The following is a 23,712-nucleotide window of genomic DNA, read 5'->3' as shown; positions in this document are numbered from 1 at the left end:
TGGGCGATTTCAATGCCCACAACCCTCTATGGGGTGGGTCTCCGATGACCGCGGCCGTGCCGTGGAGCATTTGTTGGCTCAGATCGACCTTAGCCTCTTGAACACCGGTGCTCCCACGCATTTCAGTGTGGCCCATGGCTCGTTCTCGGCCATCGATCTCTCTTTGCAGCCCCGGACTTGTCCCATCCCTCCACTGGAGAGTGCATCCTGACCTGTGTGGTAGTGACCATTTTCCCATCTATTTGTCACTGCCCCAGTGTCATTCTTCTGGGCGCCTGCCCCGTTGGGCTCTCCACAGGGCTGACTGGCCGGCTTTTACTTCCGCTGCAACCATTGAATCTCCCCCACAGGGTGACATTGACGAGGTGGTCCGTGTCTTAACCACGTCCATCATTTCAGCGGCCGCGGCTGCCATCCCCCGCTCTTCTGGCCTCCCTCGGAGGAAGGCTGTACCCTGGTGGTCACCGGAGATTGCTGAGGCTATTCGCGACCGTCGGCGGGCTCTCCAGCGTCATAGGCGGGACCCGTCTCTCGAGACCCTCATTGCCTTTAAGAGGCTCCGTGCCTTGGTCCGTCGTCTTATTGCACGGCGTAAGCAGGAGTGCTGGGAGAGGTATGTCTCCTCCCTGGTCTCCCGTGTCTCCCCCTCGCTCGTGTGGTCCCGGATCCGGCGGATTTACGGATACCAGACCCCTATGGTTGTCCCTGGGATCTCCTTGGACGGCGCTGTCTGCATGGACGCTGCCGCCATTGCTGAACACCTTGCTGCGCACTTTGCTAAGAGCTCTGCGACTCCAACTTATCCCCCCGCCTTTCGCTCTCTAAAGGAGCGAGCCGAGCAGACGCTGTTATCATTCCACACGCGTCGTTCTGAAAATACAATGCTCGTTTCAGCGACAGGGAATTCCTCGCTGCCCTCGCCGATTACCCTGATACAGCACCAGGACCAGACTGCATCCACGCACAGATGCTGAAGCATCTCTCCAGGGACTGCCAGACACATCCTCACCATCTTTAACTGCTGGTTTTCAGAAATTACTGCAACCAGTCGCCTTTTATGTAGATGTATTTTATTTAACCATGACCGGTTTCGAGCTGCCTAGCAACTCATCATCAGATGGTGTATACATTTAGTGCTTTTTTGTACCCATTGTGTGGGTGGTTGAGTATCTGTGGAAATAAATCTTTTTGCAGGTATATATATCTCTTTTAGGACGTATTTTTGAAATCATTGTGTCTTGTTTTTCACAATTTCACAAGTTAAAACTTTCACTAGATGTATATTACTTTTATGAGACACTGTTGGAAACATATATCTCGTTTTTCGTAAACATCGCTGAACACACTTAGCCACAGATACGAATACAGGATTTACACATTAATGTGTAAATCCTGTATTCGTATCTGTGGCTAAGTGTGTTCAGCGATGTTTACGAAAAACGAGATATATGTTTCCAACAGTGTCTCATAAAAGTAATATACATCTAGTGAAAGTTTTAACTTGTGAAATTGTGAAAAACAAGACACAATGATTTCAAAAATACGTCCTAAAAGAGATATATATACCTGCAAAAAGATTTATTTCCACAGATACTCAACCACCCACACAATGGGTACAAAAAAGCACTAAATGTATACACCATCTGATGATGAGTTGCTAGGCAGCTCGAAACCGGTCATGGTTAAATAAAATACATCTACATAAAAGGCGACTGGTTGCAGTAATTTCTGAAAACCTGTTCACACCACAGTCACAGTGCTCCACATCCACAATGGATAAAAGTCTTATCTTTAACTGCATTTAGAGCGAGGGCGTGTTCCCGTCGCAATGGCGAGAGGGTCTTATTGTCCCCATCTTGAAACCTGGTGCGGACCCGCTGGCGGTGGACAGCTATCGTCCCATACCCTCACCAACGTTTTGTGCAAATTGCTCGAACGTATGGTGGGGCGGCGTTTGTGTTGGGTCCTTGAGTCGCGCGGTCTCCTCGCTCCATCCCAGGGTGGCTTCCGTCAGGGCTGGTCTGCAGCGGACAATTTGGTGCGGCTGGAAACTGCTATCCGTACGGCCTTTGCCCGACGTCAGCATCTCGTTGCTTTTTTTTTTGATCTGCGGAAGGCGTATGACACCACATGGAGGCATCACATCCTTGCTACGTTGCATGAGTGGGGTCTTCGTGGTCAGCTCCCGGCTTTTCTTCAAACCTTTTTATTGCGCCGCTCTTTCCGGGTGCAAGTGGGTGCCGCCTCTAGTTCATCTTATATACAGGAAAATGGGGTCCCGCAGGGCTCGGTGTTGAGCATCTCCTTATTTCTAGTGGCCATTAATGGTCTGGCTGCAGCCGTGGGGTCGTCGGTGTCTCCTTCTTTGTATGCCGATGACTTCTGCATCTCATTTGGCTCCACGACTACGGGAGTCGCCGAACGCAGGCTGCAAGTAGCCGTTCGCAAGGCGGCATCATGGGCTCTAACTCATGGTTTCCAGTTCTCTGCAGCCAAGACTAGAGTTATGCACTTCTGCAGGCGTTGGACGGTCCACCCTCATCCTGAACTTTACCTCGACGGCCACCTGCTTGAAGTGGTGGACATGTGCCGCTTCTTAGGACTCGTCTTTGATGCCTGGCTCACATGGGTTCCACATATTACTCAGCTGAAGCAAAAGTGCTGGCGGCACCTCAACGCCCTCCGCTGCCTTAGCCACACATCTTGGGGTGCAGATCGCTGCACGCTGTTGCGGTTATGCAGGGCCCTTGTTCAGTCCAGGCTTGATTATGGGAGCCTAGCCTATGTGTCTGCATCACCCTCAGTGTTGTAGTTAGACCTCATCCACCACTGTGGGGTTCGGCTTGCAACTGGCGCTTTTCGTACGAGCCCTGTGGATAGTCTACTGGTTCCCCCGCTGCGGATTCGCCGCCATCGACTGCTCGCCTACTATGCTGTCCACATGCATTGCTCGCCGGGCCATCCCAATCGTCGCATGCTTTTCCCTGCCATGGTCCTCCATCTGCCCGAACGGCGACCTAGGTCTGGGCTTTCCATAGCTGTCCGCATTCAGTCCCTGCTGTCGGAACTGGGGTCATTCCCTCTTCTGCCTCCCTTCCGGGTCCGTGCACCTACGCCTCCCTGGTGTTTGCCCTGGCCGTCCATCTGTCTGGACTTGGCACAGGGACCCAAGGATTCGGTTCCGCCTGTGGCCCTCCGTCGCCGTTTTCTTGCGCTCCTCGCCTCATTTTCGGGCTGTGAGGCTGTCTACACTGATGGTTCCCTGGTTGATGGTCGCACTGCCTACGCTTTTGCTCACGCTGCCCATGTTGAGCAGCGTTCCTTGCCGGCTGGCTGCAGTATTTTTACTGCAGAGCTGGTGGCCATCTTGCGCGCTCTTGAGCATATGCGTTTCTGCTCAGGTACGTCCATCGTCATCAGCAGTGACTCCCTGAGCAGCCTTCAGGCCATCGACCGCTGCTATCCCTCTTCTCCTCTGGTGTCCTCTATTCAGGAGTCTGTTTCCACCATTACCCGTTCTGGTCGTTCGGTGGTCTTTGTATGGACGCCAGGTAACGTTGGCATCCCGGGAACTAACGTGTTGACAGGCTGACCAAAGGGGCGATCGACGCCCCAGCTTTGGAGATCGGCCTCCCGGCTCGCGATCAGCAGCTGGTGTTGCGCCGTAAGGTGCTTGGGATGTGGTCTGTTGAGTGGCGTGGCATGACAGCCCCGAATAAACTGCGGGCTGTCAAGGAGACAACCGATGTGTGGCGCTCCGCATCGGCCATACCTACCTGATGCACGGCCATCTTTTGCGTGAGGAGGATCCCCCCCTACGTCGGTGTGGGTCCCGGCTGACGGTAGCCTACATTCTGTTGGAGTGTCCCCGACGGCGCACCCTCCGGCAGTCTTTTAATCTCCTGGGCACTTTGCCTTTGGTTTTATGCGACGATGCCTCCATGGCTGATAAAGTTTTAAATTTTATCCGTGGTAGTCTTTTTTATGGTTCTATTTAGGGAGGTCCTGCACGTTTCCCTTTCTGTGTCTTTTGTCCTCGCGTCTCTCCAGATTTGTTGCTGTTTTGGTGTATAGTCGGATGGTTGACTCTTTCCCCCCCTTTTTTTTTGTTCTCGTGGTCAGTCAACCAGTCTCTGGCCATCTTCTTTTCTTCTGTTTCTTTCTGTCTGGTGTTCATAAGTACTCTTCTTGTTTGTAGTGTTTGTTGCTGCATTTGTGTTCTTTCAGTGCCTGGGGGGAGTCTCCTCCCCCTTTGGTTTTTACCTGCTCCGCACATTTTCGGCTCGCCTGTTTTTGGAATGGGGGACTGATGACCTCCGCTGTTTAGTCCCCCTTAAACATCCCAACAACAGCTAGTGTTGTTAAAATCATCTGTCCATATTGTATACACATAGTCTCTGAATCTCCAGTTTCCTATTAGCCTACAGTTTTTATAACGCGTTATTTAAGGTTGTGGAGACACGCAACCCTGTATCCACTAGCCGACCATGACTACAGTGGTAATAAATGCCAAGAATTTCGTTCCAGCGTGTGGGAGTGCCGCTGCGGAAGCTGCTGAGCCGCCGGTCGCCGCTGCGGCGCGCTATGGGCGTGCGAGCGGAGTCTGCGGGCAGCCCCTGGGAGAGGGCGCGCCTCGTCTTCCTGCCGCCCTCGCCGCGCCACCAGCCGCAGGCCCGCAGGTGCCTCACAGACTGACGTCAGCTTCTCCAGCTCACCATGGCAACAGCTCTGGACCCGCAGATACCTCGCAGACCAACGCTACCTACGGATGCCTACAGTGCTGTGCGCGTGTCCATAAAGCAGGGTGCTAAACTCGTCGTCTCGTGCCAGTCTATGCTCTCCGCACAGTAGACGGACTGTCAACTGTCTGGCTTTGTGCTGCATGTGGTACGTGTGAAACCAGCTGGTGCGCCTATGCGAGTCAAAGGCGAAACACAGACCTGCAGTGTGCAGCGCTGTGAAAGAACCCTACCTGCCTTAGTGATTTTTTTAACAAAGTAACTGCATGTAATTTTAAAGTGTTTTAGCCGTTACGTAAAACATAAGGAATTTCTAGTCGCACAAATTTTAAGATAAAATGCAACTTTTAATTCTATATTCTGACCAAACACTGTAATCGGTAGAAATGTAAATAAAAATTGCTGTCCAACCTTCAGTTACATATCACTTGACACTTTTAATTTTGTTGTATTGTCATCCATTGCCGGAAGCAGTATGGATATTGAAATGGCTTACTAATGTTCTCATACAGCTGTTTTAACGAAATTTGTCACTGTCCCCGAAGATTAAACAGAATTCTAGGCATCGTACTAAATGAGGCAGTACTCTATTATCTTCCTCCAACCACTGAACTAAAATATTTACTAAATTTAAAAGTGGTCTCAGAACTACGGCGTGACTAGTCATTTTCTACGTTAAGACATCGCGAGAGGTGAAAGAAATGGTACGAGAATGATACAGCACTTACTAATAAATGGGATCAAACCCTCGCTTGGGAATTTGCAATCACACTTCACCACTTAAAACTCTACAAATGAGAACATTTCACAAGTGAGATTCTCCAGCTTCAATTTTTGATGAAATAAATCTTGGCACTCCACGCTGCGGTCACATTGACCGTAATAACCTCGTGAAAATTTGTCCAGTATTTCGCTACCAGTGAGTTTACACACATTACAAAATTTTACAGCTTCGCCGGCCGCTGTGGCCGAGCGGTTCTACGCCCTTAAGTCAAGAATCGCGCTGGTGCTACCGTCGCAGGTTCGAATCCTTCTTCAGGCATGGATGTGTGATGTTCTACGGTTAGTTAGGTTTAAGTAGTTCTTCCCACATTTGAGTTCTTCTCACACACACACATTTGCGTTCTTGACACACACACACACACACACACACACACACACACACACACACACACACATACATTTGCGTTCTTCCCACGAGCCGAAATACGAATGAAGAGCTGACGACAACTGCAAAACGTGAAGGGACATAAAGGGAGTAAGAGATCCAGGTGGTGAACGTTGTGGAATACTGACGTAAGATGTAATATAAGTGTAAATCTAATTCTTACCATAAATTTGCAACATGAAAAAAAGTAATTTTTGTTGTTGTTGAAGCATGGTGCCAGTATAACTATTCAAAACGGTACCAAGAATGTGTACAGTTATTTTGCAGGATTAATAATTGGTGTATTTTTTGTTCTTAGATGAAATGTCGCAATTATAAGTTGATATTTAGCAGGATGAATAATCGGTAAAGTGAATGCAGAGGTAAGCCGATGGAGAGAGGTGCCAAAGTGAAAGGACGAATTCGGAGACTGGAATGCTATCTCCGAAACAGCTTCATGTGTTACGTGGTTGAGTATAAGGGAGCAAAGGTATGGTATGTTGTCGTGAGTGTGGTGGTGTTAAGGTTAGCTGACTTCTAGACCTATTGTTAGTGTATTAATGGATCGAATGAGAGGGGAAATGTGATGTCTGGTGAGTGAGAGTCGTAGAGTAGTGTGATCAATGCGCACACTCCTGTAAAGGGGATGCTACCGATCCATAACTAAAACATTATTGTGCTTTAGTGTTTGATTTGGATGAACCTCGATGGCAGATCAGGATCTGACATGTGGAAGGTTCATACATGTCCTAGAAATGTTATATATAATAAAGGTAAAATATATAAAGAGATACGAATTTGTCTGTCACAAGCACAAAGGTGCATTGTATATTGTAGTTTTAGAATCAACAGTTTCTAATATTTTCACTGTTATAGGATGTTAGAGTAGTCTACTATTTGATATTATAACTATGAGCTGTATAGATTGTTTCTTATTCTTTCTTTACACTTACATGTTTTGTATGAAGGACGACAGGTACAGTCAATAGCACAAGTGTGGGCCGTATAAAGAAAAGGGATAAATGTTGATGTTGTATGTGTAGAAAACTAGGGTGTATGATTTTACGTTTTTTGGAACAAAGATTCTTTTATTACCAATGTAACTAGTAGATCATACAAGTAATCAATGAGTATTTAAATACTGTAAGAATATCCTTTTGTCTGTAATGTTGCGAGATGCACGGAAGGGTCTGATTGGTTGTCGTAGTGCTGAGAGGCTACACAGAACTCGCCTGTACCAAATAAGCCAGGGGAGAGGCGACAGAGCCGCGGCACTCCCCACTCCACTGCCGGTCGGGGTACACTCCACGTGCCCGCTACAGCAGGTCAATGGCCTGGGGCGACAAGCACATACTACAGGCCATTCATAAGTTCCGCCACCCTTACGACTGGGGAAAGTATCCCGCGGAGGCAACAGCGGGTGGTTTCTTCTGCTCAACGGTGGAGCGATGGCAGAATGAACGACGCGTGGCAGTCCGGCGGGCATTTTTTACCAGCAACTATTAACTAGTACTGGACTGTGGAGCCGTGAAACAAGATGACTGCTCGTATGTCTCCATAAGGTGGAAAGTGAAGGACTGGTGTTCCCACGTTGTGAGTGGTGGAAAAGATTTTGTCTTTAGCAGACAGGACGATTGTTTTGTTTTGTCTTGACCACTGAACAGTGGGATCCATAAACTTCTCTGTGACTTGTTATGTGTGCTTTGTGAATTGCATGTGGGACGCTTGGTATACTTAGAGAGGAGTTGTCATTTGGTGACTAATTATTGTATGAACGCAAGAAACTAAAGTGGGACATTGACATTTGCATTTGTAGTAAGAGACATTTCTTTAATTGGTGCAGGAATAAGTGCTTTTTGTTGGAACTTACGACTTTTAATTACACCATGAACTGAAAGGACAGAACCATGGGTAATAGTAGTTGTAGGGCCATTTCTGGGCGACCAGATTCGTGTGGATGGTACTCTGAGGGTGACTATGATATTTGTGTTTAATGTGAGATACAGTTTACTGTTCAGTGCGTGTTCAAAATGCCGGTTTGAGTAACTTAGACTTTCATCTGGGTAACCATGGGAGAGCTTTGACACCGAGACAGTGTTTCTAGGGAACCTGTCGGCAACTTTTTGACCCCAAGAAAATTACAGAATGAAATGATTCCGTGTGACTCGCAAGATAGGGAATAATGTATTTGTACTTGTAATTGCGTAAATTTTTTTTATAGGTTTCATTCCTGAAGGGACAGCAAGTGTAATTGTATTTCATTAACATTTGTGTTTAGAATAGTGGTTTTTTTTTTTGTTTGTTCTGGGCTACCAGTTCTTTTTCTTTCTTTCTTTTTCTTTCTTTCTTTTTCTTTCTTTCTTTTTCTTTCTTTCTTTTTCTTTCTTTCTTTTTCTTTCTTTCTTTTTCTTTCTTTTTCTTTCTTTCTTTTTCTTTCTTTTTCTTTCTTTCTTTTTCTTTCTTTCTTTTTCTTTCTTTCTTTTTCTTTCTTTCTTTTTCTTTCTTTCTTTTTCTTTCTTTCTTTTTCTTTCTTTCTTTTTCTTTCTTTCTTTTTCTTTCTTTCTTTTTCTTTCTTTCTCTTTCTTTCTTTTTCTTTCTTTCTTTTTCTTTCTTTCTTTTTCTTTCTTTTTCTTTCTTTCTTTTTCTTTCTTTTTCTTTCTTTCTTTTTCTTTCTTTTTTTCTTTCTTTCTTTCTTTCTTTTTCTTTCTTTCTTTCTTTCTTTTTCTCTCTTTCTTTTTTTCTTTTTCTCTTTCTTTCTTTTTTTCTTTTTCTCTTTCTTTCTTTTTTTCTTTTTCTCTTTCTTTCTTTTTTTCTTTTTCTCTTTCTTTCTTTTTTTCTTTTTCTCTTTCTTTCTTTTTTTCTTTTTCTCTTTCTTTCTTTTTTCTTTTTTCTTTCTTTCTTTTTTTCTTTTTTCTTTCTTTCTTTTTTTCTTTTTTCTTTCTTTCTTTTTTTCTTTTTTCTTTCTTTCTTTTTTTCTTTTTTCTTTCTTTCTCTTCTTTTTTCTTTCTCTTCTTTTTCTTTCTCTTCTTTTTCTTTCTCTTCTTTTTCTTTCTCTTCTTTTTCTTTCTCTTCTTTTTCTTTCTCTTCTTTTTCTTTCTCTTCTTTTTCTTTCTCTTCTTTTTCTTTCTCTTCTTTTTCTTTCTCTTCTTTTTCTTTCTCTTCTTTTTCTTTCTCTTCTTTTTCTTTCTCTTCTTTTTCTTTCTCTTCTTTTTCTTTCTCTTCTTTTTCTTTCTCTTCTTTTTCTTTCTCTTCTTTTTCTTTCTCTTCTTTTTCTTTCTCTTTTTCTTCTTTTTCTTTCTCTTCTTTTTCTTTCTCTTCTTTTTCTTTTTCTTTTTCTTCTTTTTCTTTCTCTTCTTTTTCTTTCTCTTCTTTTTCTTTCTCTTCTTTTTCTTTCTCTTCTTTTTCTTTCTCTTCTTTTTCTTTCTCTTCTTTTTCTTTCTCTTCTTTTTCTTTCTCTTCTTTTTCTTTCTCTTCTTTTTCTTTCTCTTCTTTTTCTTTCTCTTCTTTTTCTTTCTCTTCTTTTTCTTTCTCTTCTTTTTCTTTCTCTTCTTTTTCTTTCTCTTCTTTTTCTTTCTCTTCTTTTTCTTTCTCTTCTTTTTCTTTCTCTTCTTTTTCTTTCTCTTCTTTTTCTTTCTCTTCTTTTTCTTTCTCTTCTTTTTCTTTCTCTTCTTTTTCTTTCTCTTCTTTTTCTTTCTCTTCTTTTTCTTTCTCTTCTTTTTCTTTCTCTTCTTTTTCTTTCTCTTCTTTTTCTTTCTCTTCTTTTTCTTTCTCTTCTTTTTCTTTCTCTTCTTTTTCTTTCTCTTCTTTTTCTTTCTCTTCTTTTTCTTTCTCTTCTTTTTCTTTCTCTTCTTTTTCTTTCTCTTCTTTTTCTTTCTCTTCTTTTTCTTTCTCTTCTTTTTCTTTCTCTTCTTTTTCTTTCTCTTTTTTTCTTTCTCTTTTTTTCTTTCTCTTTTTTTCTTTCTCTTTTTTTCTTTCTCTTTTTTTCTTTCTCTTTTTTTCTTTCTCTTTTTTTCTTTCTCTTTTTTTCTTTCTCTTTTTTTCTTTCTCTTTTTTTCTTTCTCTTTTTTTCTTTCTCTTTTTTTCTTTCTCTTTTTTTCTTTCTCTTTTTTTCTTTCTCTTTTTTTCTTTCTCTTTTTTTCTTTCTCTTTTTTTCTTTCTCTTTTTTTCTTTCTCTTTTTTTCTTTCTCTTTTTTTCTTTCTCTTTTTTTCTTTCTCTTTTTTTCTTTCTCTTTTTTTCTTTCTCTTTTTTTCTTTCTCTTTTTTTCTTTCTCTTTTTTTCTTTCTCTTTTTTTCTTTCTCTTTTTTTCTTTCTCTTTTTTTCTTTCTCTTTTTTTCTTTCTCTTTTTTTCTTTCTCTTTTTTTCTTTCTCTTTTTTTCTTTCTCTTTTTTTCTTTCTCTTTTTTTCTTTCTCTTTTTTTCTTTCTCTTTTTTTCTTTCTCTTTTTTTCTTTCTTTTGTTGATTTTGTTTTGTATTTAGACATTGCCGTGTAAAGATTATTACAATGCAATTTATGAATGTCACATTACTTGTTCTGTGTTTGGACGATGAGCTATTTAAAATTTTAAGAGTACAATTAGTATTTTTATTTGTTTTAGAATGATTGAAGTTTGGATTACTCCTAAAAATAATGGAGATCCCGATAACTAAGCAAATTTTTATCTCACCATTATTTTTTATTTGTATGATGTAATGTTTCATTTGTCATATGGATTGTTGTAAATTTGTATCTGTACCTTACTCCGGATTATTGAGAGTACAATAATGCAACAACTGTCAATAATTTGGTAAAGTAACAGTATTTGGTCGTCTATTTGAGGTCACCATGGGCTAAGGTCTCCTGGTTATTTTGATGACTTGCTACGTTTGTTCTAATACAGTTTTCTTAAAAAAATGTTCGGAACTACCCTCGCATTGCAAGGATAGTACCGTGCCATTTTTTTTCTGCGTGGGTAGCCGGTGGTGAAAGGGTACAGTACCGCCCGACATTGAAAATAGGTACAACATACTTATTTTTGTCAGAACACATTTTTTGTAAAATAACTCAGTTTCAATTAATACACCGAATCCGGATACCAGTGTGGGAAAGAATGACTATTTATTTAATTGATCACATGTGCACTCCGACAAAATAAATCCCTACATCGTTTGGTGAGATCTGTGAAATGAATGTATGGTCGTCTGCTAACCGCAGATAGTGAATGTGAATATAGGATCATCTTTGAGACGATCCTTTGGCCACCTTTGGTGGGACCAAAGAGATAAAATTTACCTGAGCTTTGAGCGCCTGAAATGTGGCTGACCAATACGGTAGCAAGGCGCTCCCCCACTTCAGCAGAGGTGCGAGAGGACCTGACGAACGGTCATGGTTTAGCACTCTGCCGCTGGATCTTGTGCTGTTAAGACCTGTCTTAGTTGCGCTCTGTAAAGACAAAAGAGTGGAGACATGGTATGCATGTGGAATATTTAAGAGTAGTTTGTATAATAATTTCTCTATTTAAGCAAATTTTGTGGGGAGAATTAAATGTTAGGCAGGTAATATTAATGGGATCGTAGTAATCTTCGGAAGTGACAAACGGTCACAATGAAACCACGTGTAGCAATAAGTTTAAATACTTCCGTGTGGTTAAGTTACGCTGAATTACTAGCGTGTGTACAATAAATTGAAATATTTAAGAAATAGTGTGTGCACCATAAGTTGAAATATTTAAGAAATGGCGTGTGCAGGACTTGAAATTAGAGATGAGTACTTCCACGTGGTGAGTACTGTGTGAGTCTCAATCTGTGTATGAGACAAAGGATAAAGAGAAGTACTCGTCCATGGTATCAGTTGAGGACTCGAGTGTGTGATGAATATGTTCTTAATATTACTTTGCGTGATATGATTCTGTGTGACGCTAGATTCAAACACACACAGAGACAGAGACACAGAGAGAGAGAGAGAGAGAGAGAGAGAGAGAGAGAGAAGCAAGGTGAGTCGGCCGTCACTCCAGCAACGCCACTTGGCTTGCATTGCACAGGAAGACGTGCATATATCTCCAGAGTTCATAGGAGGAAAGTACAATTACAAAGTGGGGCAGTGATGTGTGAAACTGGGATAAAAACTAATTGAAGTGGGAAAGCTGAAAGTGATAGTGTTGAGACTATTTATTGTATTGTATTTCATGTTGTAGTGTGGTGTATGTCATGTAATTTAAGTATGTGTGGTTTGCATGGGAGAGTAGCAAGGTAGTTCCAAAAGATTTGTGGGTTATGCTTGTTCCTTCGGTAATGCTCGATCTGGAGGAAAGTTTCGTGATGATGATCGTGAGAGTCGAAGTGTGAGATATAATAAAAGATACACCATCCTATCCAGAAAGTGCACTGAAGCGTTAAATAATTACGAGACCATAAGATAGAGATTCACCAATGCAAACCATGTCCACTGGGCGGAATTTCTCATGTGTTATTGTCGTAGGTTATACAATTTGTGTGTTTAGGTTATAGAATTAATCGGAATAAATAAGATAGTGAAAAGAAAGATTGGTGGCCTTTTCCTTCGAATTGTATGTTGTCATCCAGAATTTGTATGCGCCACTCATATTCAGAGCGATGGCCACGTGTTGATAAAATCCGTTAAATAAGACAAAAAGAAAATGTGGTATTGCCAGTGCGTAGTGAACAGTCAGTTCTGTAAATTACTGATAGTCAGTAATTTTCCCGTATTTGCGTTTTTCCCGTATTTGCGTTTTTCCCGTATTTGCGTTTTTCCCGTATTTGCGTTTTTCCCGTATTTGCGTTTTTCCCGTATTTGCGTTTTTCCCGTATTTGCGTTTTTCCCGTATTTGCGTTTTTCCCGTATTTGCGTTTTTCCCGTATTTGCGTTTTTCCCGTATTTGCGTTTTTCCCGTATTTGCGTTTTTCCCGTATTTGCGTTTTTCCCGTATTTGCGTTTTTCCCGTATTTGCGTTTTTCCCGTATTTGCGTTTTTCCCGTATTTGCGTTTTTCCCGTATTTGCGTTTTTCCCACGCATTTGCGTTTTTCCCGTATTTGCGTTTTTCCCGTATTTGCGTTTTTCCCGCATTTGCGTTTTTCCCGCATTTGCGTTTTTCCCGCATTTGCGTTTTTCCCGCATTTGCGTTTTTCCCGCATTTGCGTTTTTCCCGCATTTGCGTTTTTCCCGCATTTGCGTTTTTCCCGCATTTGCGTTTTTCCCGCATTTGCGTTTTTCCCGCATTTGCGTTTTTCCCGCATTTGCGTTTTTCCCGCATTTGCGTTTTTCCCGCATTTGCGTTTTTCCCGCATTTGCGTTTTTCCCGCATTTGCGTTTTTCCCGCATTTGCGTTTTTCCCGCATTTGCGTTTTTCCCGCATTTGCGTTTTTCCCGCATTTGCGTTTTTCCCGCATTTGCGTTTTTCCCGCATTTGCGTTTTTCCCGCATTTGCGTTTTTCCCGCATTTGCGTTTTTCCCGCATTTGCGTTTTTCCCGCATTTGCGTTTTTCCCGCATTTGCGTTTTTCCCGCATTTGCGTTTTTCCCGCATTTGCGTTTTTCCCGCATTTGCGTTTTTCCCGCATTTGCGTTTATCCCGCATTTGCGTTTATCCCGCATTTGCGTTTATCCCGCATTTGCGTTTATCCCGCATTTGCGTTTATCCCGCATTTGCGTTTATCCCGCATTTGCGTTTATCCCGCATTTGCGTTTATCCCGCATTTGCGTTTATCCCGCATTTGCGTTTATCCCGCATTTGCGTTTATCCCGCATTTGCGTTTATCCCGCATTTGCGTTTATCCCGCATTTGCGTTTATCCCACATTTGCGTTTATCCCACATTTGCGTTTATCCCACATTTGCGTTTATCCCACATTTGCGTTTATCCCACATTTGCGTTTATCCCACATTTGCGTTTATCCCACATTTGCGTTTATCCCACATTTGCGTTTATCCCACATTTGCGTTTATCCCACATTTGCGTTTATCCCACATTTGCGTTTATCCCACATTTGCGTTTATCCCACATTTGCGTTTATCCCACATTTGCGTTTATCCCACATTTGCGTTTATCCCACATTTGCGTTTATCCCACATTTGCGTTTATCCCACATTTGCGTTTATCCCACATTTGCGTTTATCCCACATTTGCGTTTATCCCACATTTGCGTTTATCCCACATTTGCGTTTATCCCACATTTGCGTTTATCCCACATTTGCGTTTATCCCACATTTGCGTTTATCCCACATTTGCGTTTATCCCACATTTGCGTTTATCCCACATTTGCGTTTATCCCACATTTGCGTTTATCCCACATTTGCGTTTATCCCACATTTGCGTTTATCCCACATTTGCGTTTATCCCACATTTGCGTTTATCCCACATTTGCGTTTATCCCACATTTGCGTTTATCCCACATTTGCGTTTATCCCACATTTGCGTTTATCCCACATTTGCGTTTATCCCACATTTGCGTTTATCCCACATTTGCGTTTATCCCACATTTGCGTTTATCCCACATTTGCGTTTATCCCACATTTGCGTTTATCCCACATTTGCGTTTATCCCACATTTGCGTTTATCCCACATTTGCGTTTATCCCACATTTGCGTTTATCCCACATTTGCGTTTATCCCACATTTGCGTTTTTTCCCACATTTGCGTGTTTCCCTCTGCCTCTTGGGCAGCTGGAGCGAGTCATGTCATCTACAGTTTGTCTCTCTGTATCCCCTCCATGTTAGAGCATCACTTTGGTTCACTCGAAGATGCCTGGACACTTACTTTGTTGAGAGCCCTTCCTGGCACAAAGTAACAATGGGGACGCGATCGAAACTCTGTATTGACTGTCTAGGCATGCTTATACTACAGACAACACGAGCCGTGTACCTCCTTCGTGGTGGAATGACTGGAACTGATCGGCTGGCGGACATCTCCGCCTAACAGCTGCTGTTCATGCATGCTTGTTCACATCTTTGTGTGAGTTTAGTGACATCTCTGAACTGTCAAGGTGACTGGGTCTGTGATAAAATATCTAGAGCCAACGTCTATCTCCCAAGTTCTGAGAACTGGGGTGATGCAAAATTTTTTTTTTGATGTGTGTACTTCTGCATAAGTGAGTTAGCATAATGGTTAACACACAGAAGTCGGGTTCGGGAGGATGATTGTCAAATCCGTTTCTGGCCACAGAAATTTACGTTCTGCATAGTTTCCCGTTTCCTCTGTATCTCTGAAGGCAAATGCCACGATGGTTGCCTTGACGTGGCGCTGACCACTTTATTACCCGGTCATGAAACAAAACTTGTGTTCTAACTTGGGTGACATAGGTGTCAATGGGTCATCAAATCCTAATTACCCTTTCTTCTAATACCTCCACCGTCATAAATACAGATTTCGATTTTACCATATTTGTCTTCGTTGTCTTTTCTCTTCCACCTCCTTCGACTCATGATTATACAGAGGTTGAGGAATGCCGTTAAATGCTTCTTCCAGTACTGTCGGCTACAGTTTTTTCTTTTTTTCCCCGTCTCTAGCGATGATTGTTTCTTGCGGATATTTGCATGATAATACAACAAGAGCTGGTGGTGATCTTGTAAACTTTAGGCACGGATGAATTTGGTGCGTCGACAGGATCGCGTGAGATCGGGGGAAGGAGGGGGGGGGAGGGGGAGGGAGGCCACAGGCCACAGAAAATTGCCGTGTACTTCCGAAAAGCTACTTAGAAATGAAAGAACCATCTTTCAGGCTGGAAGTTACTAATGTTCTGAACTCTGTGCTTATCGATCCTGTGATTTCCGGCCTCACGGTAGCAGATGATGGTATCGTGGGTCCTATTCCTATCTCAAGCACCCTGGGCCACTATTTTGCGGACGTTTCGAGCTCTTCCACTATCACCCTGCCTTCCTCCATCGTGAACGAGTGGAGGAGGCTCAGGCGATACCCTTCTTTTCCCTGCCTTTACTATGAGGGAGCTCGATCATGCTCTCCGTTCATCCCGATCTTCTGCCCCAGGACAGGACGCAATCTACATTCAGAAGTTGCAGCATCTTTCTCTTCAGGGCAAGCACTTTTTGCTTAACACGTACGACCGCATCTTGGCAGACGGCACATTTCCTGGACGCTGGCATGAAGCCACTGTTACACCCCTACCTAAGCCCAGTAAGGACATAAACCTTCCTTGCAACTACCGTCCCATCTCTTACCAGCTGAGTTTGCAAGGTGATGGAATGTATGATCCATGAACGTCTGGTATGGTGGCTCCAGTCTCGCAGTTTACTGACGAATGCACAGTGTGGATTTAGAGCACGGCGTTCTGCAATTGACCATCTCGTTACTTAGTCCACCCACGGCATGAATGGTTTTCTGTGGAAATCCCAGACTGTGGCCGTGTTTTTCGATTTGCAGAAGGCCTACGACACCTGCTGAAACACTGGAGTCCTCTGTACTCTTTACACATGGGGTTCCGTGGCCGCCTGCCCTTTTTCCTTGAGGTATTTTTACAGGATTGAGTTTTCAAGGTGCGTGTGGGTTATGCCTTGTCAGACACCTTTGTCCAAGAAAACGGTGTGTCTAAGGGTTCAGTCCTCAGTGTCATCCTCTTTGCTGTCAGCCCTGTCATAGCGTGTCTTCCACCGGCCTGAAGCTGTTAAACTACCATTGTCCTACCGCCGTGACTCTCTCCGCAGTAGGTATGCATGCCGTTTGTCTGCCATGCGTGGCCACCCCTCCTAAGCCTCTCTTTGGTGATCCCTTAGATCGTCAGTATTTGGCTCGTCCGTCTCCTCTGTTACCTCCTGGAGTCGGCTTTCGCCACTTGCTAAGGCGGCTTAACTTCAAGCTACCTGAGTCTTTCCCGGTGAGTGTGAAACCTTGACCACCTTGGCTCCGTGAAGTGGTCCATGTTAACCTTGACCTTCATTCGCATTAAGAGGATACTACTCCAGCCTCGGTCTATCGCCTTCAGTTTCACGACCTTCGCATCGAACTTAGCGCTAGTACCTATGTATACACTGATGGCTATCGGACTGACCTTGGGATCGGGTGTGCCTTCGTCATTGGCACCCATGTCTTTCGATATAGGCTTCTGGCACACTGCTCAGTATTTACAGCCGAGCTTTTCTCCTTGTAGCAGGCCACTGAGTACATCCGGCGACACAGCCTTCCCAATTGTCTCCAATGCTCAGACTCTCAGCGCCCTCAAGTCTCTGTGCGCTGTACACTGCTCATCCCTTAGTGCAGCGGGCCCAGGAAACCTGTCACTTTCTCACTATTGGTGGAACCAATTTCATGTTTCTGTGGATCCGTGGTCACGTCGGTCTGCCAGGAAACGAGGCTGCTGATCCTGCTGCTAAGGTTGCAGTTCACGTACCTCAGCCCACGAGTACCTATATTCCCTCCGATCTCTGCGTTGCCGTCTGTCAGGTGGTGGTGGTGTCCCTTTGGTATCGCCAATGGTCCTCCCATCACGGGAATAAGCTTAGGCTTATTAAGCCTCTTCCGGCGCATTGGACGACCTCCTCGCGGCCATCTCACCGGGAGGAGATCATTTTAACTCGGCTACGTATTGGGCACTGCCTTTTGAGACATCGTCATTTGCTAAGTGGCGCTACCGCACAACTTTGTACACATTGCACCCAAATTTTAACTGTCCACTTCCTGCTGGGGTGCCCTTTTTGTACCAGTTCTCGTTCCAGCTTGGGTTTGTTATCTCATCTATCAGCCGTTTTAGCAAATGACGCGTGGGCTGTCGACCGCGTTTTGGTTTTTATCCGCCGAAGCAATATGGCGAAGGCCATTTAATTTTTAGTTTTTGATCTCCATTTTTGTATGGTGGTCTTTTAGCCCTTTTTCCACGTGCCTTGTTTAGCTGTCACCTCTTCTGTCCATTGGGACTGACATGTAGTAGTTTCCGTCACCTCTGTGTTTATGGTTTTGACTTGGGCGCGTATGACCTCTGTTGTTTTCTTGCACCCTAAAACGAAACAATTTAGAAAGACGAAGGTAAACAGCACGTGCACGTCCTCTGTGTGTGGTGTTAAATGTTCTCGTGCGGAAAAGTTTCGGTAACGTTAGGCATACCCAGCATCCATAATCTACTCCATTCCTTCATCAGCAGGGAAGGCTTCTACCTATACTGAAAATCGGCTTACGTAAGAATGAAATTCTAGTAATCAGTCCGGTGGAGTACCAATTCAGTAGCATTCGCTCAGTGATCATGGTGCAACATTTTGCGTCAGTATGTACTGTGGATTCAGGAGTTATGGGTTATCTTCTAATACCGTGTCGTTCTTCCTTTTGCCAGGCGTTCTGCGGAAACTTGACGTGGCATGGTCTCGAGTCGTAGGGAGTCCCCTGCAGAAATTCTGAGCCAGGCTGCCTCTAGAGCCGCCCATAAATGCGAAAGTGTTGCCAGTTCCGAATTTTTTGTTTTAACTGACCTTCGGATTATGTTCCATAAATGTTCGATGGTATTCGTGTCGCGTAATGTGCGTGGCCAAATCATTAAGCCAAATTGTTCAGAATGTTCGTCATACTAATCGCGAATAATTGTGGCCCGGTGGCATGGCACAACGTTGTCCGGGAACACAGATGACCGCAAATGGTCTCCAGGTAGCCGAACATTATCTTTTTCAATAAATAATCAGTTCAGTTGACCCCAGTAAATTCCCTGTAAAACAGCGCAAAATGTTGTGGAGCCCACGTCGAGTTGCTGCAGTACGCCTGGCGAAAAGAAGTCCGTCGTGGTGTTAAGAGGTATCTCATGGCTTCAGTCACCTCAGTGTATACTGGCAGGAAATGTTAACCAATGAAAATTCGGAGCGAATGCTATCAAACTGATACGTCAGTATTTCCGTGCCAGCGGGCTGTGTTAACTAATATTTGATCAACATCTGTTGACATTCAGTGTTGGCTAAAAGCCTTTCCTGCTGACGAACGGAGTAATTATGGCTACTGGGTGTGCCTAAACAACCTGGGTCAATGGCTTCGTTGGGTCTACACCACTCTTTCCTACAATCAGCTCGTACGAACTGAAATGGGGACTCATCTGACTTGGCCACGGTTTCCCAAGCCGTTTAGGACCCAGCTGATGCGGTCTGTCAGGAGAGGCGTTGCAAGCGATGTGTTGCTGCTAACTAAGGCACTCGCATCGGTCATGGGCTGCCATAGCCCATTAACGTAAAGTTTCGCCGCACCGTCCTAACGTACACTACTGGCCATTAAAATTGCTTCACCAAGAAGAAATGCAAATGATAAACGTGTATTCATTGGACAAATATATTGTACTAGAACTGACATGTGGTTACATTTTCACGCAATTTGGGGGCATAGATCCTGAGAAATCAGTACCAAGAACAACCACCTCTGGCCGTAATAACGGCCTTTATACGCCTGGGCATTGAGTCAAATAGAGCTTGGATGGTGTGTACAGGTACAGCTACACACGCAGCCTCAACACGATAAAACAGTTCATCAAGAGTAGTGACTGACGTATTTTGACGAGCCAGTTTCTCGGCCACCATTGACCAGACGCTGTCAATTGGTGAGAGAGCTGGAGAATGTGCTGGCCAGGGCAGCAGTCGAACATTTTCTGTATCCAGAAAGGCCCGTACAGGACCTGCAACATGCGGTCGTGCGTTATCCTGCTGAAATGTAGGGTTTCGCAGGGATCGAATGAAGGGTAGAGCCACGGGTCGTAACACATCTGAAATGTAACGTCCACTGTTCAAAGTGACGTCAATGCGAACAAGATGTGACGAAGACGTGTGACCAATGGCACCCCATACCATCACGCCGGGTGATACGCCACTATGGCGATAACGAATACACGCTTCTAATGTGCGTTCACCGTGATGTCGCCAAACACGGATGCGACCATCATGATGCTGTAAACAGAACCTGGATTTATCCGCAAAAATGACGTTTTGCCATTCGTGTACCCAGGTTCGTCGCTGAGTACACCATCGCAGGCGCTCCTGTCTGTGATGCAGCGTCATGGGTAACCGCAGCCATGGTCTCCGAGCTGATATCCATGCTGCTGCAAACGTCGTCGAACTGTTCGTGCAGATGGTTGTTGTCTTGCAAACGTCCTCAACTGTTGACTCAGGGGTCGAGACGTGTCTGCACGATCCGTTACAGCCATGCGGATAAGATGCCTGTAGTCTGGACTGCTAGTGATAGGAGGCCTTTGGGATCCAGCACGGCGTTCCGTATTACCCTCCTGAACCCACCGATTCCATATTCTGCTAACAGTCATTGGATCTCGACCAACGCGATATCAGTGTCGCGATACGATAAACCGCAATCCCGATAGGCTACAATCCGACCTTTATCAAAGTCGGAAACATGATGGTACGCATTTCTCCTCCTAACACGAGGCATCACAACAATGTTTCACCAGGCAACGCCGGTCAACTGCTGTTTGTGTATGAGAAATCGGTTGGAAATTTTCCTCATGTCAGCACGTTGTAGGTGTCACCACCGGCACCAACCTTGTGTGAATGCTCTGAAAAGCTAATCATTTGCATCTCACAGCATCATCTTCTTGTCGGTTAAATTTCGCGGCTGCAGCACATCATCTTCGTGATGTAGCAATTTTAACGGCCAGTAGTGTACATTCGTCGTACGTGCCACATCGATTTCTCCAGTTATTTCACGCAGTGTTGTTTCTCTGTTACCACTGATAACTCTTGGCAAACGACGCTGCCCTCGGTCGTTAAGTGAATGCCGTCAGCATCTGCGGCGTCCTTGTTGAGAGGTAATACCTGAAATGTGCTACTGTCGGCAAACGCTTGATATTGTGTATTTCGGAGTGTTGTTTTCCCTGACGATTTCAGAAATTTAATCTCGTGAGTCTAACTTCAACCACCATTCCGCGTTCAGAGCCTGTCAATTCACGTTGTGCGATTACAACCACTTCGGGAACTATTTAAAATGAATCTCCTGAGTACAAATGACAGCTCCGCAAATGGCATTTACCTCTCACCTTCCGTATGCGCTACTACCTCCATCTGTGTGTGCTCACATCGCTATCCCGTTTGTCATCACTGTGTCTATGGAACAATAAAAGTACCCTCTGCTACGTAGTTCATATTGATTCGCGGAGAACAGATGTAGATGTTAGAGCTGCCCGGCGGCCACGGAGGCGACTGCCGAAGAGGCCCCAAACCGCGGCTCCGCCATCAATCGGGGTTTATACCCGCCCTGCCCCGTATAAAGAGATTGAGTCCTGCACTCACGTGAGCCACGCGCGTTCGTCCTCTGCGGGCTGGCTGAAGGGCGCCCGTCCGTGGGGATTACACGGAATTAGTTTATTACGTCGCAAGTCACGCCATCCTCTCTCCTTTTTATATTCTTCATTCTGCAGGGAAGCTCTCCGCAATATTGCTTTCGTTAATATTAGCTGTTACTAAAATGCACCGAGCTTTCCTACGATATTGTTTCCACGTCACTGTTGACGGGGATATTGCAGTCTCAATTCACGTTACGCCTTTCTTGTTTTCGTTGATTGCCATTTGGTATACATGACCACTGTAACCATTCTTACATCAAGAAATAAAACCTTTAACAATATTATACTCAATAAAAATGTATATTGTTTCTCTTATCAGGTAGTCCATTAAAGATGAAAAATTACATTATAACCTTCAAGCTGCATTTTTAAACTGACATAGCAAACAGATGAATAACCTCATGTTTAACAGACGGAAATCATCAAATTAAACTCCATAGCTCCTAAATTACAGATAGGAGATAATTTTTAATTGGGATAATCGTTAATAAGCTCCAGAACGTTCAATATTGGATTGCCTGTTAACTGATCTTTAACTTAACACATTAAACATAATTAGTTTTTACCAATTAGAGAAGTATTTTACTTTCAGTAAAACAGCGATTAAATCCTGAACTCCATAGCATAAAAGACGACTAATAAATTTAAAGTTTAGGGAGGAGCTAAAAACAGATTATTCAGAATTTTTGGGTGTGCATGTTCATGAAATTCTAAATACGTGAAATCACATTTTGCAATTCCTTTTACTACATGCCGTTTACAGAGTTGGAAAGAACAGGTTCTGTCTGAAAGGGACAGGCTGGTGGTCACGTAGGCTCTGGAAGAGCTCGTGCTCCGTTCTAAGCCTGTAACTCGGTTGCAAATACATGTATGAAAGAAAATTTTAGTCTCAAACTGGCAGCAATTTACACGCGATAACCCAGATTTGGTAGGTAGCCTGTAGAAGACATACAATGTGTAACCAAGAGAAGACTAGGCTCGTAAAACAAAATCAACACAGCAAAAAACAAGATGCAAGAATATCAAACAGTACAGTACACAATTCTTGAAAAGTTTAAGTAATTACATGATATATTGAAGGCACAAGACGATTTATCAACCACAACGAACTACTACATAACTTTACCAATTAGTTTCTTGGACTAGATGCTACACACACGATAAACAGACGTAGTCTCTCTGGTGTGGTTACACATACCAAGGTGTGTCGCCCGATGTCTGGTTGTCCCTACCAGATCGCAAATGTGATGTCTGGTCCGCGACCCAAGAGCGGGCGATGAAGGCAAGCAAGGGTGCCCCACGCAAGTACTTAAATTAATAACCAGAATCGGAAATAGACTCAGTATAAAGAACTTATTCTTAGAGATGCAAGAATGGTAGGCCAAATTTGAACTACGGTATGAATATTAAGTTACCCTTAGCAAAGCTTTTTAACAGGGTACTACGCTTGGGATGGACACAAATTTGAGCAATAGCCCGAAATCTCTGACCTTACTACTTTGAAACTTCAGTAATGCGAACAAGGTTACAAACACGATAAAATGCAATCAGTCTACTGACTACTCAGCCCAAAAAATGTACTGAAATCTTAAATTATAATTTGCAGTAAAATATTATCTAGGTCGCAGATTTACAACATCAAGATCTGGAATTCCGCGCACTGTGCTACACGTCAAGCAAATTAAGCTTCAGTATCTTACAGTATATTAAAATTTCAGTAGTGAGCCCATGAGTAAATAATGGGAATAACCGTCCAGCGACATAGCCATAGCTAAACTTAGCAGTCCATGTGAGCAATACCAAAACACACCAATGTTTTAGTCCAAATGCACGAATTTAAAACAAGTCGCCCACATGTAAACTTAAACAATGTAAATTCTCTAACATCATTCTTTCCATATCACGAAGTATAAACGTCGCGGTGCTGCGTGCTGCGTGCTTTTGTCACGGAAATCATGTCACCTACAAGGATGTAACTGATCCCAGCGTTACTTAAACGGGGGAAAGTACAGATACTGTAAAAGACATTACCGCATACACCAAGTCGACATATAGTGGAACGATACTTTATCTTTGAATCGTATCGTCTATTTGAGTTACGTTTTATATTTGTTTTTGTATGTTTAGTGTTCATCGTAAATTAAAATATTTTCTAGGAAATCACCTCCAATATCTTTTTTATCAATGTACTGATACATCAAAACCCCTAGCAGACAGGTTTCGATGCCAGTTAGGTTTCATTACGCACACACATTTATGTGAATGTGTTACGGAAACCCTCTGCAGAGAGTTCCCCATTAACTTATCACAGGTTTCGAGCGTGTGAAAGTCGGACAGTTATTTTTAAAGATGTTTTTCAAATGTGTGTCCTTACGAGTAATAAGTAATGAAAAATATCAATAGCACATATTAATTTACAGCGTCTTGTATTTTCGTGTTTGTCGAAGACTACCCAGTTACATCAAATCTTTGCACGATACCTAAATTACTAAGAAAATTAGGCACTCGATGACAGATTGCAGGAGAAATCTTATTCATAAGCAAAGATGCACCCGTGGCCTGCCGGCAGGG

General features: G+C 43.5%; 1 protein-coding gene across 1 annotated transcript; it reads right to left on the bottom strand.

The window, feature by feature from the left end:
* Positions 1 to 4,831: 4,831 nt before the first annotated feature.
* Positions 4,832 to 17,140, bottom strand: LOC126224912 (axoneme-associated protein mst101(2)-like). Its single transcript, XM_049942209.1, has 4 exons — positions 17,132 to 17,140; positions 16,906 to 16,935; positions 8,200 to 9,828; positions 4,832 to 4,912 (listed from the first exon to the last, which is right to left on the bottom strand). The coding sequence occupies exons 1-4, from the start codon at positions 17,138 to 17,140 to the stop codon at positions 4,832 to 4,834; spliced, it is 1,749 nt and encodes a 582-aa protein (XP_049798166.1).
* Between the last annotated feature and the right edge of the window lie 6,572 nt (positions 17,141 to 23,712).

This window comes from Schistocerca nitens, chromosome 1, assembly GCF_023898315.1.
Source record: "Schistocerca nitens isolate TAMUIC-IGC-003100 chromosome 1, iqSchNite1.1, whole genome shotgun sequence".
Lineage (NCBI taxonomy): Eukaryota > Metazoa > Arthropoda > Insecta > Orthoptera > Acrididae > Schistocerca > Schistocerca nitens.
This window is presented reverse-complemented; position numbering and strand designations above follow the sequence as displayed.

What these genes read in the sequence shown, in the direction of transcription:
- LOC126224912 (XM_049942209.1), bottom strand. An exon ending in CGAAAGACATGGGTGCCAAT is followed by an intron (nt 9,829 to 16,905) that starts GACGAAGGCACA and finishes AAAAAGAGAAAG; the next exon opens with AAAAAAAGAGAAAGAAAAAA. An exon ending in GAAAGAAAGAAAAAGAACTG is followed by an intron (nt 4,913 to 8,199) that starts GTAGCCCAGAAC and finishes TGACTCGCATAG; the next exon opens with GCGCACCAGCTGGTTTCACA.